Raw genomic sequence first — 15,180 nt, 5'->3', positions numbered from 1 at the left:
TTTACTTTGTTTAATATCAGCTAAGCTTCTTAACTGTGTGTGTTAATGGCTGCAAGCAGGAGAAACTGAAACTGTGCTTCAGGGCAGGCAGAACAATTTGCATGATTACTTTATTTTGCTTAACATCAGCCTCTTTAACTGTGTGTCTTAATGGCTGCATGAGAAATTTGTTAAACAGCTGCAGTGCCTGAATTTATTATTGCACCTGTGCTTCAGCTTGTGTTTCTTCACTTGGCTCTCTCTTAATGGAAACTGTGCTTAACTTCAGCCAGCTCAACTCTCTTAACAGCTGCATGAGCTGCTAGTGGCATATTTGGTAGAATCATGTTGTAGTTGCCTTATGGATAGCTGACTACAATATAATGTTCATTGATTCACTTTGGACATAGTTATACAACCATGGAGTCTGTATATATGTTAGGGATTTGGGAGTAATCTCCCACATCAGGGAATGGTGGACAAAGACACCTCCCACATAAAATATAGTAGTTGAAATGTTTTATTAAGACACTGTGCCTGATTGTGTTTTATGGGAGTATACTTGAGTTTTAAGTTGTTTTAGTATGGATAGCAAATATAAACTATGCACTTTACATTTGTGGTCATTTTATTGCAATGCTTTGTGCCATTATGTTATTGCATTTGATCATATAGGAAGATGCATTGTTCATTCACCAAAGACAAAGGGCGCACTATGGAGGAATGAAATGTCTGCTGAAAAATGCAATGCACCAAAATTGCAGCAGCCCAAAAATTATTTTGTGGTAGAACAAATGATTAAATAATCCTAGTCATTTATTACTGCTGACTAAGACCTCATGTTTGTAATAAGCTTGAATAGATGTATTATAAAACTTACATCCGCCTATTGAAAGTTAATCATATCATGTCTCTGTTCCAGTTTTCACTGTCAGCAGACCAACATGGCATGTCTCCTTTTTCACTTATCATTTAAAGTAATACAGGTGCATTACTACTAGAACAAAGAAAATTAACAGATCATAACAAAGACTTGTTTTCTTTTTTTCAGTTTCTGACCATAATGGACCTTTAAAGGAGGAAGGTGGCCATACGTTCACAGCAATTTGTATTCTGATTTGAACTGATTAGTAAATTGATGTCCTTTCTGATCTTACTCTACACACCTTAGAAAAACCTTTATTTCAGTTAACAAAAACACCCATCAGCTGGCATACTTCCTTCTTTGCTTGTATTTTCAAAATCTAATTACAACTTTTATATCTGAAGAATAAATGTAAATGTAATTCAAGCTGAAACATACATTATGGGAAGACTGTAATGCTTTGTTCAGCATTTTCTGATTTGGAACCATTTTAAGCTGTCATCGCTAGTTTCTGATTTAGCCCCCATTTTCCTGATTTAGAATGGTGTAAATTATAAATGGTTATTTCTGTTTTGTTTTTAATAAAAAAACACTGCAACACAAGCTTTCCATCTGCATAGCCACAGGACATATTTACTTTGTGGCTCCTTGCATTATGTCAGCTTATCCTATTGGTGCTTAGGAGCTCAGCTAACTACTGTCATCATCATATAGACAGAGCTGTGAAAGTGATAAGCTTTGGAGAAGTTGGTTGAGGTGAATGGACTAAGGGCAAGAAAAAGCAAGACATTTTTAAATAGAGACAGAATCAGCACTTGAAATGCAAGAGGATGTGGGTGCTGTTCGTTCATTCCATTCAATGATGGAAGAGAATATGGGCAAATACTGGAATCCTCCCAACAAAATGATATGATCAGCTTGCAAGGAAGAAATTGGTGCATGACAATTTGGTATATGCCCAGATGCAGTTTCTTTGAATGTGGGTTTCAATGCTGTTTCAGTGAATGTGAGTTTCATGGGCACAGAAGTTTTAATATTGCATTTATTTTCATTGTAAGACTGTATTGCTTTGTTTAGCAGATGTCTGTTAGTGTTTGTGGATGTGCTATAAATTGTAAAATAAAATACAAATAATCACTGTAGAAGTAAAGCAGTATGCACATTAGTGTTTATTGTAAATGGGGTGAAATAGCCAGGTAATGAGACATTGGAATGGCTGCAGGGGGACTCGGGCCATATTTCGGTTGTCTGTTCTTCAGTTTGTATTTAAAAGTTAGTCTCCCACAATTCCATTGGACTGGGTGGGGTTACATAATTATGTATGCAAATTTTATGTTAATCAATGTTCAGATTTGTACCTATTTTTCATGGGCCTTTGTCCAGATTTTTGATGTTTCCAGGTTGAGAGGTATGGTTTCTAGGGAACAGTATAACTCTCTTAGATTCAGTCAGGAATATAGTGAAGCTAAGTTTAGATATTTTTCTTTATTTCATTGAGACTGTCCTGCAATGTTGTTTTAAATATTTACTGTGGTTTTCAACTCTGATGTCACTGTGAATATACATTTAGTATTGCCTTGTTATTTTATTATTTATTACTAAACATATTTAAACCCTTCATTGTGGCTGATCTGTGTAGGGATGTTTAAGTTTTGAGAGTATTTGCATATTTATTTGGTGACACTATGTGGGCCACTCCTAATAGCCTTGCTCTTGGTCAAACTACCATTTGTCTTAATATTAATATTACACAGGAAGATTGGAAACCCTCTGTTAAGGGACTTAAAGTAGTTAAGGGGCTCTGGTAGCAGTGGTAACTACCTTATAGTCTGAGCAGAAGGGGGCATAGCTAGTAAACCCATGTCAGGCTTTCCCTGTGTGTGCGTAAACAAATCTTAAAGAGCGTGTGTATGTCAGCTACTTGGACAGGGACATGAAGCACTGGTTGGACAGACAGAGTGTTGGAGGACTTGACTTGGAACTCTGGCTAAAGACTCAACTCTATAGTTCTGCCAGTGGGGAGTGTTACTGGGGACCTGCAGAAAGAGGGAGAAATAAGCCCCGAACTGGCTGTGGTCTCTGTGTGCTCTTAAGGGAAATTGTACTTGATGCAGAAAGCTGCATCTGGAAATACTGTGAGTATACCTGTTATCCTCCCAGTAAACATCCCCCACTGTTGCCAGTGGTGAGGATTGAGGCTTCTTGATTACTGGCCCAGTGGAGGGTCATCAGATGTGGTGGCAGTGGTGGGATAGCCACATCACATTTGGTGAACAGTGGTAGGATCACCACATCACATACTGGATTCAGTGGTATGGATATTGAACTCCTGTAGCTTGTAAACAGCGATCATTAAAGAAGGTGTCTCTACTCTCAAGCAGCCACATGGCAGGCATTCAGAGTTTCATATCACAATAGATATATTTATTTTTTGTTAGCTTAGTTAGTCAGTGAGAGCAGGCAAGGATGTCAGCAGAGGATTAAGGCATGCTGACAAGGAGCCAATTGGCTGAGATGTGCTAAGCCAAAGGGCTAGTGCATGCCAAATGGACTAAAGCAGAAATGATTGTAGCCTTAGCCACAGCTGCATCACAGACCAGAAACCAGGAGGACAACCAGACTGGCCTTCGGGATGCACGACTCTCAGAAAATGGACAGTTCAAGTTAGCCTCAGAGGACTTAAAAATCCATCTGGAGTTAAAGAGACTTGAACTGAAGGCCAAACATTTGGAAATAGAATCGGCAGACAGACTACAGCATTTGAAGGCTGAAGAAAATAAGAAACTGTGGTGTTTGGAGGCCAAAGAAAATGACAGGCAGAGGCAACATGAAAAGGAGATACTGACTCTTTACCAGGGTCATGGATGTAATGGGGAAGGGAATAACCAAACCCCAGAAGCAACAAAGTCAGTAAATCTATTCCACAATTTACAGACAGTGATAATTTTGATAGTTTTATTCATATGTTTGAAAGGGTTTGTAAACAGTATAATGTTGACCAAGAGCTCTGGGTACACTTTATGACCCTCTTACTCCATGATAAAGCTGTAACTGCCATTTCTAAATTGTCTGATACTGATTGCTTAAATTATAATACAGTTAAAAATTATTTATTGGAATGCTTTAAATTAACACCTGAAACTGATAATAAAAAGTTTCATGAGCATAGGCGGAAGGCAGATGAAAGTGTGTGTGAATATATTGCTGAACTAAGCACTTATTTTCATAGGTGGGTGAGTGGGTGTCAGGTCACCACTTCTGAAGGGCTGGCAGACATTTTGGTGAGGAAACAAGCCCTTATGACTTTGCCTTAGGGCATGAAAATCTGGTAGGCAGATATGGAATGCAATACTATAGATCAGTTGGGGAGAAAGGGAGACCTACAGCTAGCAAGCAGGACATCACTGCACAAGAAAGGGATACCCAGTTCTGCACATGGGTATAAGGGAACCCCTTTTGGGCAGCCTAAACTGCCCAAACAAACTCCACCAGTAACAAGGGAAGCCACTAGTTCAGGTACACGGCCAGGATCAAGGGTTAAATGTTTTAAATGTAACCAGTGGGGCCATGTAGTATATAGATGTCCATGGAGGCAAGGTGGGGAACAAAAGAAAAGTGAGCCAGCAAGTGGGAATGACAGAATACCAGCAGTAAGTTGTCTGGAGACAATAAGGGTACCAAACTACCCCAAGTGGTTATATCCTATCTTAGTAGATGGGAAACAGGCCACTGCTGTGAGAGACACAGCCTCTGACATAACCATTGTGAAGCCTGCAATGGTTAAAGAGGAGCACTACTTGCTTCAGCAGTCTACTTCAGTCAGTGCTTTAGGAGGGACCCCATTCCAAATACCTTGGCTAGGGTTCACCTTGGGTGGAAAAGGAAGGAAGCAAGTGGGTGTGTTTGAGGATATCCCTGCAGATGTTCTGATAGGGAATGATTGTGATAATACAGTATTCTGTGCATGCAGTTACATGCAGTTAGGCTTGGAGCCATGCACTTGGGTCTGGTAGCCAGGGGAGGACCCAGACAGACCACACACTTGAAGCCAGGACTGGTGAGTTGGTTACTTCAGAAAGGGAGCTACCCTTTAGCAGTAAGACTGAATGTGAGCCACAGCTGCTGGTGGGTACTAATGTTCCCTTGGACAGAGTGACTGCAAGGGCAGAGGTGAGTAGTAGTACCCAGGCTGACAGCGAGGCACCACTGTCAGAGGATACCACACTTCCTGTGGAAGGGGAGCTGGGAAGGGTTACAAAGAGAGAGTTGACACAAGCTCATCTCTCAGACCCTACACTACAAGGCTTGAGGGAAGTAGCCAGGGAGGTGCCTGATTCTCAAGGAAAAGGGGAAGCTGTATACTGGGACAAAGGATTACCATATAGAGAGTGGACCCCTAAGTGAGGGCTATAATGTAAGGTGATACAGCAGTTGGTAGTTCCCAGAGCCTACCATCTGGCACTTCTAGCCATAGCCCATGATATTCCCTTTGCAGGTCATACGGGCACAAAGCATACCAAGGAACATTATGCAGAACTTTTATTGGCATGGGATTTCCATGAATGTAATAGGGTACTGCAGGACTTGTGAGCAGTGCCAGAAAGTAGGCAAGGTAGGAAACAGCGTCACAGTTCCTTTGATTCCTTTGCATGGGATTGAAAAGTCATTTTAGATGGTAGCTTTGAATATTGTGGGGCCCCCTCAGTACCTCAAGTTCCACAGGGAATATGTTGTCCCTAGTGGTAGTAGATTATGCTACCAGATACCCTGAGGCAGTGACTCTGTCCTTCATTGAGGCAGAAAAGGTGACAAATTCTTTCTTAGAGATTTTCAGCAGGGTAGGTTACCCAAAAGAAATATTCACTGACAGAGGTGCCAATTTCATGTCAGACCTTCTGGCTTGTCTGTGGGAGCAATGTGGGGTCAAGCAGATTACCTCATTTCCCTTTTCAAGTGCAACCTGGATAATTGGATGGGAAACAGAAATTACACCCTGGGATTCCACCTGTGTCCCTGCTGGACAGGGGCTTAGAGTGTTGACTTGTCTAAACATGGGCTAAACTCTTGGTTAGGCTTATAAGAGCTTCAGGGCCAATAGCCTAGTAACTTCCTATGATAAAGGTGACCCCTACCACCCCAGACTAATGGTCTGGTGAAGAGGTTAAAACCTACACTAAAGACCATGCTACAAGCATTTGCAGACCAGTTTAAGAGGGAGTGGGACAAATATTTGCCTCATCTGTTGTTTGCTTACAGAGAGGTGCCCTAGGAATCTACAGGTTTTTCATCCTATGAGTTGGTGTATGGACATAGGGTGATGGGACATCTAGATTTGATTTGTGATGAGTGGGAAGGTGAGCGTGAATCCCAGAAGGTGTCTGTTGTGGCATGTGTCCTAAACCTCAGGACGAGACTCAAGGAACTCATGGGTTTGGCCCAGGAGAGCTTGACAGAAGCCCAATAGCAGAAAAAGTCTGGTATGATAGGAATTTTCAAGTTAGAGAGTGTGCTGTGGGGCAGCAGGTTATGGTTCTCATTCCTGTCAGACACAACAAGCTGCAGGCAGCTTAGGAGAGACCCTTCAAAGTGGTAAGGAAGATCAGTGATGTTAACTACATGGTAGAACTGCTAGGCAGGAGCACAAATTGTACCATTTTAACATGATGAAACCTTACCATGGTAGGGAGACCCTGGCGCTAAGTACTTACAGTAGAAGGCAGGAGGAGTCTGAGGAGGATCTATGGCTACAGGGAGCCAGTCATCAAAATCCAAAGTTACTGTTGTAGAGCCTAGAATTGCAGGCATATGATATGACAGTGCATCACCGCAGTGGGGTTAGCAATGCCAACACAGATGGGATCTCAAGACAGGGAATGGGGTAATGTATTCCCAGATAGGCTCATTCCTGTCAAGCAATGTTTCTCAAGGGCCACTTGAAAAAACAGCTTGAGTCTTCGATGTTGGGAAGAAGTGTGATGAAAGGAGATACTGTCAGCAGAGTTAGCTGGAATTTTGTAAATAATTATGTCATTGGTGAATATCAAAATGATTTATACAAGATGCTTGTGTTACAAATGTATTAGAAATGTATGTCATGTATATCAAACTGGTCTGTACAGATGTTTGTGTTGAAAAAGTATTTGTAAAAATATGCCGTACTGGAAGAGAACAGAAATGTACATGCATTATTGTAATTGTTAAAATGTATATATTTTAACAGTGGAAACTGACAAACAGGAGGTTAACCTCAGTCTAGTAAACTTTAGAAAAATATCTGAAATTAAATTACTTTATAGGATGCAATAAATAGGCATTACTTTATAGGATGCAATAAAGAGGCTACCTCTCATGTTATTAGTGCAGCTAGAGACACAGAGTTTGTGATAGGAAGCTTTCTGTATTATCTTTGGTGTGAACTAATTATTACTTTTGAAGCATGAAGGAATACAATTGTTTTATGACATCCAGCATCTGCCAAAAATCTGAGGAAAAGCCCCTGTCTGTATATGTTTACAGGTAGATGATAAATGTTGCCAGCTTCTAGCAATGGGGGTTTTGGCCTGGGAACTAGAAGTCAGATGACCAGAAATTATGTCATTCTGCAAGCTATCCCAGCAGTAATATTTTAGATATTCATTTAAGAAGCGTCTTAGTGAGACAGAGCATTCTATATTCAGTCTTGGACCTGACAAGAACCATTCACCACAACATTTGTGTTTCTCTAATGAAGTAAGCTTCTAGGGAACAATATAACTCTCTTGGATCAGTTGGGAATATAGTGAAGCTTAGTTTAGATATTTTTCTTTATTTATTTGAGACTGTCCTGCAATGTTGTTTTAAATATTTCCTGTGGTTTTCAACTTTGATGTCACTCTGAATATATAGTAAGTATTGTCTTGTTCTTTTATTATTCATTATTAAATATATTTAAAACTTTCATTTTGGCTGATCTGTGTAGGGATGTTTAAGTTTTGAGAGTACTTGCATATTTATTTGGTGACACTGTTTGGGCCACTCCTAATAGCCTTGTTCTTGGTCAGACTACCATTTGTGTTAATATTAATATTACACAGTAAGATTGGACACCCTTTGTAAAGGGCCTTAAAGTAGCTGATAAGTGGTTCTGGTGGCAGTGGTAACTACCTTATAGTCTGGGCATAAGATAGCTAGTAAACCTGTGCCAGCCTTTCCCAGGTTTGTGTGTGTTTGTGTTTGTAAAACAAACCTCCAAGAGTGTGTGTATCAGCTACTTGGGTGGGGACATGAAGCACTGGTTGGACAGAGATAGTGTTGGAGGACTTGTCTTGGAACTCTGACTAAGGACTCAAGTCTATAGCTGTGCTAGTGGGGAGTCTTATTGGGGATCTAGAGAAAGAGGGAGAAACCAGCCCTGGACTGACTGTATTCTCTGTGTGCTCTTAAGGGAAATTGCACTTGATGCAGAGAGGTGCATCTGGAAATACTGTGTGTGTACCTGTTATCCCCCCCAGTAAATGTCCCCCACTTTTGCCAGTGGTGAGGATTGAGGCTCTTTGATTGCTGGTCCAGTGGAGGGTCATCACAGCTGGGTTCTCTTGGTTAGAAACCTCTGTGGTCTCTCCAGTTGCTGTAGGTGTCTGGTGATGAACATACAGAAGGAAGCATTGTACTTAATTAGTGGTATGCCAGCTATGTATCTAATCCCTCTTGTAATTCCAGCTTAGGGCACACTGCTGAGTTGTTAAGTTTGATAATAAAGCAATGATCCATAACTGTGATTGGGTACATCAGGTTTTACCTATGGGTGGTCTGGTTTGATCATGAGAGTGAAGTCTTAGTGATTAATGGACATAAGCAGAGCCTAAATGCTTTATCCCATGCATAGGTCCTCTCAAATTTTTGGTGGTATGATCCAGTTATTCTCATTAAGGGGAATAGATAATTATCAACCATGGGATGGGAAATGCCAGTCTATAACCAACTGGGATAGGTTATTTAGAGCAGAAAAGGGGAATTTGGCTAGGTTTAAAATGGTTGTGCAATATTATGCTGAAGACAACCATATTAGAAATATTTTAACAAAAAATTGGGGATTTTTTTCCTGTTTTAACGGATTGTTAGACAAAATAGATAATAGACCTGTAGTTGTTTATAAGAAGGGTAGCACCTTGAAGAATTTGTTAGAAAGTGGTGATAACCTTTGGAAGTTGAGATCTTCCAGAAAATCAGGCACGACTAGATGTGGAAGTTGTGGGCAATGTAAGTACATGTTAGGGGCAGACAATATCAACATTAAAGGGAATACTATTAGTAGTACATTCCCTTGTAATTGTAACACCTTAGGCATAGTTTACCTCACTAAATGTTCAAAATGTTTTAGTTTTTACATAGGTAAAACTAAAAGGAAAATTATGGAATGTATTTACCAACATTGTTTAAACATTAGAAAAAATATTTTGAATGATTTCCTTGCCAAACACATTGCAAGTAATCCAGACCACATTTTTCTTTTCTTTTCTTTGGGGCTGATTGTGTGGTGCCTAACCCAATGGGAGGCCCATGGGAAGACCTTTTAGAGGCAAAAGATCTTGGTCTGGCAATTAAAATTGGATGCTTAGAAATTTCCTGGACTTAATGACCAGGTGTCCATTGCCAGTATCTTAAAATTGAGGTCTTATATAGGTTAAATTTATTTATTCATTTTTACTAATTTTTAACAAACCTTCAAATGTGTATAGTTTAGGAATGTACCGATATTTAAATTTAACATTTTAGGTAAATGGTTGTTTGGGGAGTTTTACAGGGTTTCTATGGTAATGTGTTGTCATGTGATTAATTTTCTGTTGGTATAAATTGAGCTCATTTCACTTGTTGTATTAACTCTGAAGAAGTCTGTAGATGAAAGCGCACAGTTCAGTTCTGTCCAAATAAAGTGTGGATTTTCAATTCGTTTTGTTGCTTCCTTGGTGTGTGCAGGCACAGTTGGTCTTCTTGGTTTTGTTTGAGGATTGCTTTTTTTGGTTCCTTGGTTTAAAATGGCCCACAAGGGCAACTAGACTAGTCATTACCTATGAACCTATTCTGACACCTTACTTTTTCCAAGAGGTAAATCTCTTTACACTCTCAAGTGAGGGGCTGCACACCCATAACCACACTTCTTGATATAACTAATTTCAAGATCTGCACACCTCAAACAGAAGGAAATACTTTGGTTAAGTGCACAACCTACATATTGTCTTTCTCCAGACCATGTGTATCATTTATGGATGAATTGTGCATCTTAAAATTGATCAATGAATCATGTGCAAACTGCTTAATTGCCATTCTCACATCCCATTCATGCATTCTCTGTAAAATGTCTATTTTATTTCTTGATCTAAACTTTGAATATAAATATTTCTCTAAATGATGAAGTGATTCAATTTCCAAGGGAAGTAATGTCTCCCCTTACAAAAATGTGGTTTATCTTAGTAATGGAAAAAATGTCTGAAAAATAAATTAAACTTTTTGGTTAAAAAAAAATAAAAAAAATTGTTTGTTCCTACTTTCTCAATTACAACCTCAAGCATTATGTTCTGCAGCTGTTAGCTACTGAAATCCAAATCTACAGATCCCCTTACCTGTAGATGTGCAAACAATATAAGATTAATTTCTGACAAATTTTCTGTAACTCGACTTTGAAAAAGATTAACCTTACTGCGTTTACAGCAGATGATAATGGAACATGTAACTAAGGATGCAATGTTTTAGTACTGCATTCTCCAAACTGTTAAAGTCTAAAGAAGTATGTCTTTACCTTTGTTCCACATTCTTTATTGAATACAAAATCTATGCTTGTGCACCAAAACAGTACTAAGAGACTGCTACTTTTATTTTTCGTGTTGATTTGTATGAGTACACAAATGTTTAACAGGATGATCTACTGATCTTCCTGAGGACTTGTTGTAGAAGTGTTTTAAGCCTTGGATGTGCTGTTGAGTGTTCAGACTGTTGTTCGTGATTGGATCTCCAAAATTCTGCCTATACCATTTTTCTAGTCATTTCTAATTTGCATAATACACATCATTCTTGCAAAACTCAAATGAACTACTATAACATACAGATACAATGGTATTTATCAGTGTTTTAATGTGCACTTATCTATTTTACAAGAGCAAGACTGAACTGGCATGCATTCATTTTTGAAACAAAACTTTTCCACAACAGAAAGAGGTTAATTCTAATTGTAATGGCAGCTTACTAAGACCTTGAATATTTTCTAAAATCTAAACTCAGCACTTTTTGCCTATCTATGCTGTTCTGAAATTCAAAAATAATATCTAATCTCTCAATGACCTAGACTGCACTACGCCTACAAGAATTAACACAGACTCTGCAAATATGACAAATCATAATGCATCATGAGGTTTATATAACAAAGATTGTAATATCTAGAACAACCTCATATTAATCTGGTTGGAAAGCTGTTGCTAAAACACAAATACAGCAGATTAATAAAGTTATCCACTTGTCACTGCACTCACCACATCAATTTTTTTTGTGCAAATTTGAGGTTGAATATTTATCTCAGAAATAAAAGTGATGTAGATTTAGTGAGGATCATTATGCTTATTCTGCAACTACTCTAATAACCTTTGCATCAGCTTTGAGCAGTTTTATTTCAAATTTCAATAGATTATACAATTTTGATTCTGAATTTAAAATAGCTGTAATGACTAAATACCTCAAATCACTTCATCACTAAATGCACAAGTTAAATACTCAGAACAAATGCAATCATTTTTGATTCACCCCCTATACTGGGTCAAAATATTACATAATGCAGAAACATTCTGCAGATTAAACTCGTACTTGGCTAAGTGAGGTATATTACAGTGAGATCAAATCAACTCCCTTGAAACAATACATGTATTAATAATTTTACAAGCAGTAATACTAGCCATTTAATGACATCCTTCCCATTTGGGACATTGCACTGACCTCAAATTGTCCTCAAGCGGGCATTTAAAGGCACCATTTGAGTAAGTGATTATTTATTTGGATGTTTATTGAGACAAATCTTGTAAACTATTCTATCACATGAAAACAATATTGGGTATCAACACAACTGTAATAAGTATAAAGTGCAAGTCCTAAATTAAAGAGATAATGCATTGTCATAGATCTGGATAGGTGCATAACTAAACAAGAAAGTAGGTATCTGCTCTTACCCCGGGATGTGAAAGGGGTGCAGCGCTGTCATCCCAAAGAAGACACGTTTGCTGAAACTGCTGAGAAAGATTTGAATTATTTGCAGTTGGGTAGTCAATTGTAATAAAATCGTCTTTCAGTCTTCGAGGTACAGACATTCTGTAAGTGTCGACCTTATAAAGAGAACTGCTTCCATGCACTTCCACATATGTCTGAAGACTCTGATGTCCTTGAGGTTGTACAAAGTTACTAGTTTGCTGGCATCGACCAAATCTGCAACATAAATTAATCCCGAGATCGAAGTTTGAAGTGCTGTAGCACCGTAATACAACTGTTATAGAAAGGACAGCAAAGAATAAAAAAATTACCGATAGTAAGCAAATTATTAAATACACGTTAAGATCAGAGAATCCTTCCTGACTGCTGAACTGTCTATTGACTTTTGGAAGAACTTCTGGATCACTGTCCATCAGTACCAAGTGTAAAACAGTTGTGGCTGATAGTACTGGTCGTCCATTGTCTTTAACCATGACTGTAAGAATATGAGCTGAGGAGTCATTACTTTGAAATTGTCTTGCAATTCGTATTTCTCCTGTGTATTTCGAGATACTGAAGAGATCGGGTACATCTGATTTAAGCAGATGATAAGAAAGCCAAGCATTATGACCATCATCGGCATCAACTGCTAATACTTTCGCTACTAAATATCCCGCATTCGAAGACCTGGGTATTCTGTTTGTTACCTCTGAGCCTTTCCCAGGGAAAGGATACAATATTTCTGGGGCATTATCATTTGTATCAATTACATACACATTTATTATGGCCGATCCGCTTAGCTGTGGGACACCACCATCTTGGGCATGTATATGAAACTCATACTCTCTAATTTTCTCATAATCCAAGGAAGTCAACGCATAAATTGCACCATTTTCTGCGCCCACAGAAAAATATGTAGATAAGGGTTCACCCTTTATTTGGTCCCCTACGAGCAAATAAGATAATTGTGCATTCCGACCGAAGTCAGAATCCTGTGCAGTTACCTTACCAACTATTGTCCCTGGAACATTATTTTCTGTGACATATACCTCATAAGTGACTTCAGAAAACCTGGGTGGGTTATCATTGACATCGTCCACTTTGATATCGACAGTTTTATACGCTGATCGGACTGGATACCCATGATCACTAGCCCATATTGACACCTTATACTCTGGTGCCAGCTCTCGATCCAAAAGATCACTAGTTACAAGACTGTAGTAATTATTTCGGGAGGGCTTCAGCTGAAATGTAAGATTATCAGAAACCCTACAGCTAACACGACCATTAGCACCAGCGTCTTTATCTCCAACATTAATAATGGCGACTACAGTACCTAAAGGCGCATCCTCTGGGACTGAATGTGATGCAGACTTTACAGTAATTTGTGGGCTGTTGTCATTTACATCGACAATCTCTACTAATACTGTGCAGTGGACAGGTTCTGCGTTTTGTCCTTTGTCCATGGCACATATGTACAGTTCATATTTATTGACTTCTTCAAAATCCAGTGAATCACTTAAAGTGATAGCACCAGTAACAGACTCCAACCTAAAAATCCCTTGCGCTTTTTGTGCAGTACTAGCACAGAAAGAGTAAATTATTTCAGCGTTTGTACCCTCATCTAAATCGGTGGCATTTAATTTAATGACTAAACTCCCTTTTGGAGCATTTTCTTCCAGGGTTACGACATACTGGCTCTGGCTGAATACAGGAGGATTGTCATTGGCGTCTAAGATATTGATTATAATCCTAGCCACAGCAGAATGCTGCTGGTACCCCCCATCATAAACGGTCATTATAAGCAAATGCGTCTTCTCTTGTTCTCTGTCCAGTGCTCTTTCAAGTACAAGCTCTGGAAACTCGTTACTGTCCTTGAGATTGGGATTTCTTAGAATAAAATGTTTGTTTTCACTAAGCTGATACGCTCGGACAGAGTTGGTACCAATATCTGGGTCATAGGCCCGTTCCACGCGGAATATGGCCCCTGGCGCTACATTTTCAGAAATATTTAGTACGATTTCATGTTCTGCAAATACTGGTGGGTTGTCATTGATGTCTAATATATTAATTTCTACATGATACAGTTCAATTGGATTTTCTAACATAATTTCAATATTCACAAGGCATACACTGTTTATTCCACAGAGCTGCTCTCGGTCTATGCGGTCTTTTATTAGAAGCTTCCCAGTCACTGGTTCTATATCAAAATATTGGCTCTGGGTAGAAGAAACTATATGAACATTTCTATGAGGCAGTGTTTTAATTTTTAAAGACATATCGGTAGCCACATTGCCTATGTACGTGCGGGGTTCTTTCTCTTCCAATACAGTATAACGCATCTGCGTCGAAACGCAGGAAAAGGCAAGAATAAACATCCAAGTTACCTGCACTAGGGCCTTCATCTTCATAGGCAAAAAGTCCAGTTTGTAGGACTAAAAAACAGTCGTGCTTCTTCGCTGCAGCTTGGTAGATGCCCCCAAGATCAAAAAAATAAGAAGTTAATTTCAATATCATATACGAGTAATGACAATGTATATATCCAAAGAAGAAAGATCCATCTTTTTTATTCTGCCTTGAATTTCCCAATATTTTTTAAACCTGGGAGTTGTCTCCATATAGCACAACTTAGGACAACAGCGACACCGTGAGACATAATCTTTATTCACATGCACCCATAATGAAAATAAATAAATAAAGGTGAAGAAGGAAAATTTACTGGATGTAGACCGATATTTTCCATTTAGATATATAAAAATAATCCACAAGATTTTTGTCTGTACCAACTTTGACATATATACCCCTCCCTCGGTTGAATTTGCTTAGTTTTTGGTTTCGTCTCCCCCTTATAAGCATACATAGTGGCAATGAAAATCAACCCCATAATGTGCATATTTTCTAAATTATTTTACTCATGGGGTAATACCTAAAATACACCATAACCAGAAGGGTAAACAAGCAGATATATGGCATTATTATATTTAGTGTCTATTTGTCAAGCAAGTAAACACAACAGTAGACATATGAATTAACTATATATATATATATATATATATATATATATATATATATATATATGTATATATACATATGTTTACAGTTAGATTTGTGAACTGCAGTGATGGACAGGT

General features: G+C 38.7%; 1 protein-coding gene across 1 annotated transcript; it reads right to left on the bottom strand.

Annotated features, from left to right (window-relative positions):
- Window positions 1–11,987: 11,987 nt before the first annotated feature.
- LOC122800076 (protocadherin gamma-C3-like) lies at window positions 11,988–14,649 on the bottom strand. The gene has a single exon (XM_044069583.1). It carries the CDS (start codon window positions 14,458–14,460, stop codon window positions 12,004–12,006), a length of 2,457 nt encoding a protein of 818 aa, XP_043925518.1. The 5' UTR covers window positions 14,461–14,649; the 3' UTR covers window positions 11,988–12,003.
- Between the last annotated feature and the right edge of the window lie 531 nt (window positions 14,650–15,180).

This window comes from Protopterus annectens, chromosome 4.part0 (genome assembly GCF_019279795.1).
Source record: "Protopterus annectens isolate FY-2018-M chromosome 4.part0, PAN1.0, whole genome shotgun sequence".
Lineage (NCBI taxonomy): Eukaryota > Metazoa > Chordata > Ceratodontiformes > Protopteridae > Protopterus > Protopterus annectens.
The sequence above is the reverse complement of the archived record's forward strand: the minus strand, read 5'-3'. Positions and strand labels throughout refer to the sequence as shown.

Excerpts from the sequence above, each read along its gene's own strand:
- LOC122800076 (XM_044069583.1), bottom strand. The coding sequence starts at position 14,460 with ATGAAGATGAAGGCCCTAGTGCAGGTAACTTGGATGTTTATTCTTGCC.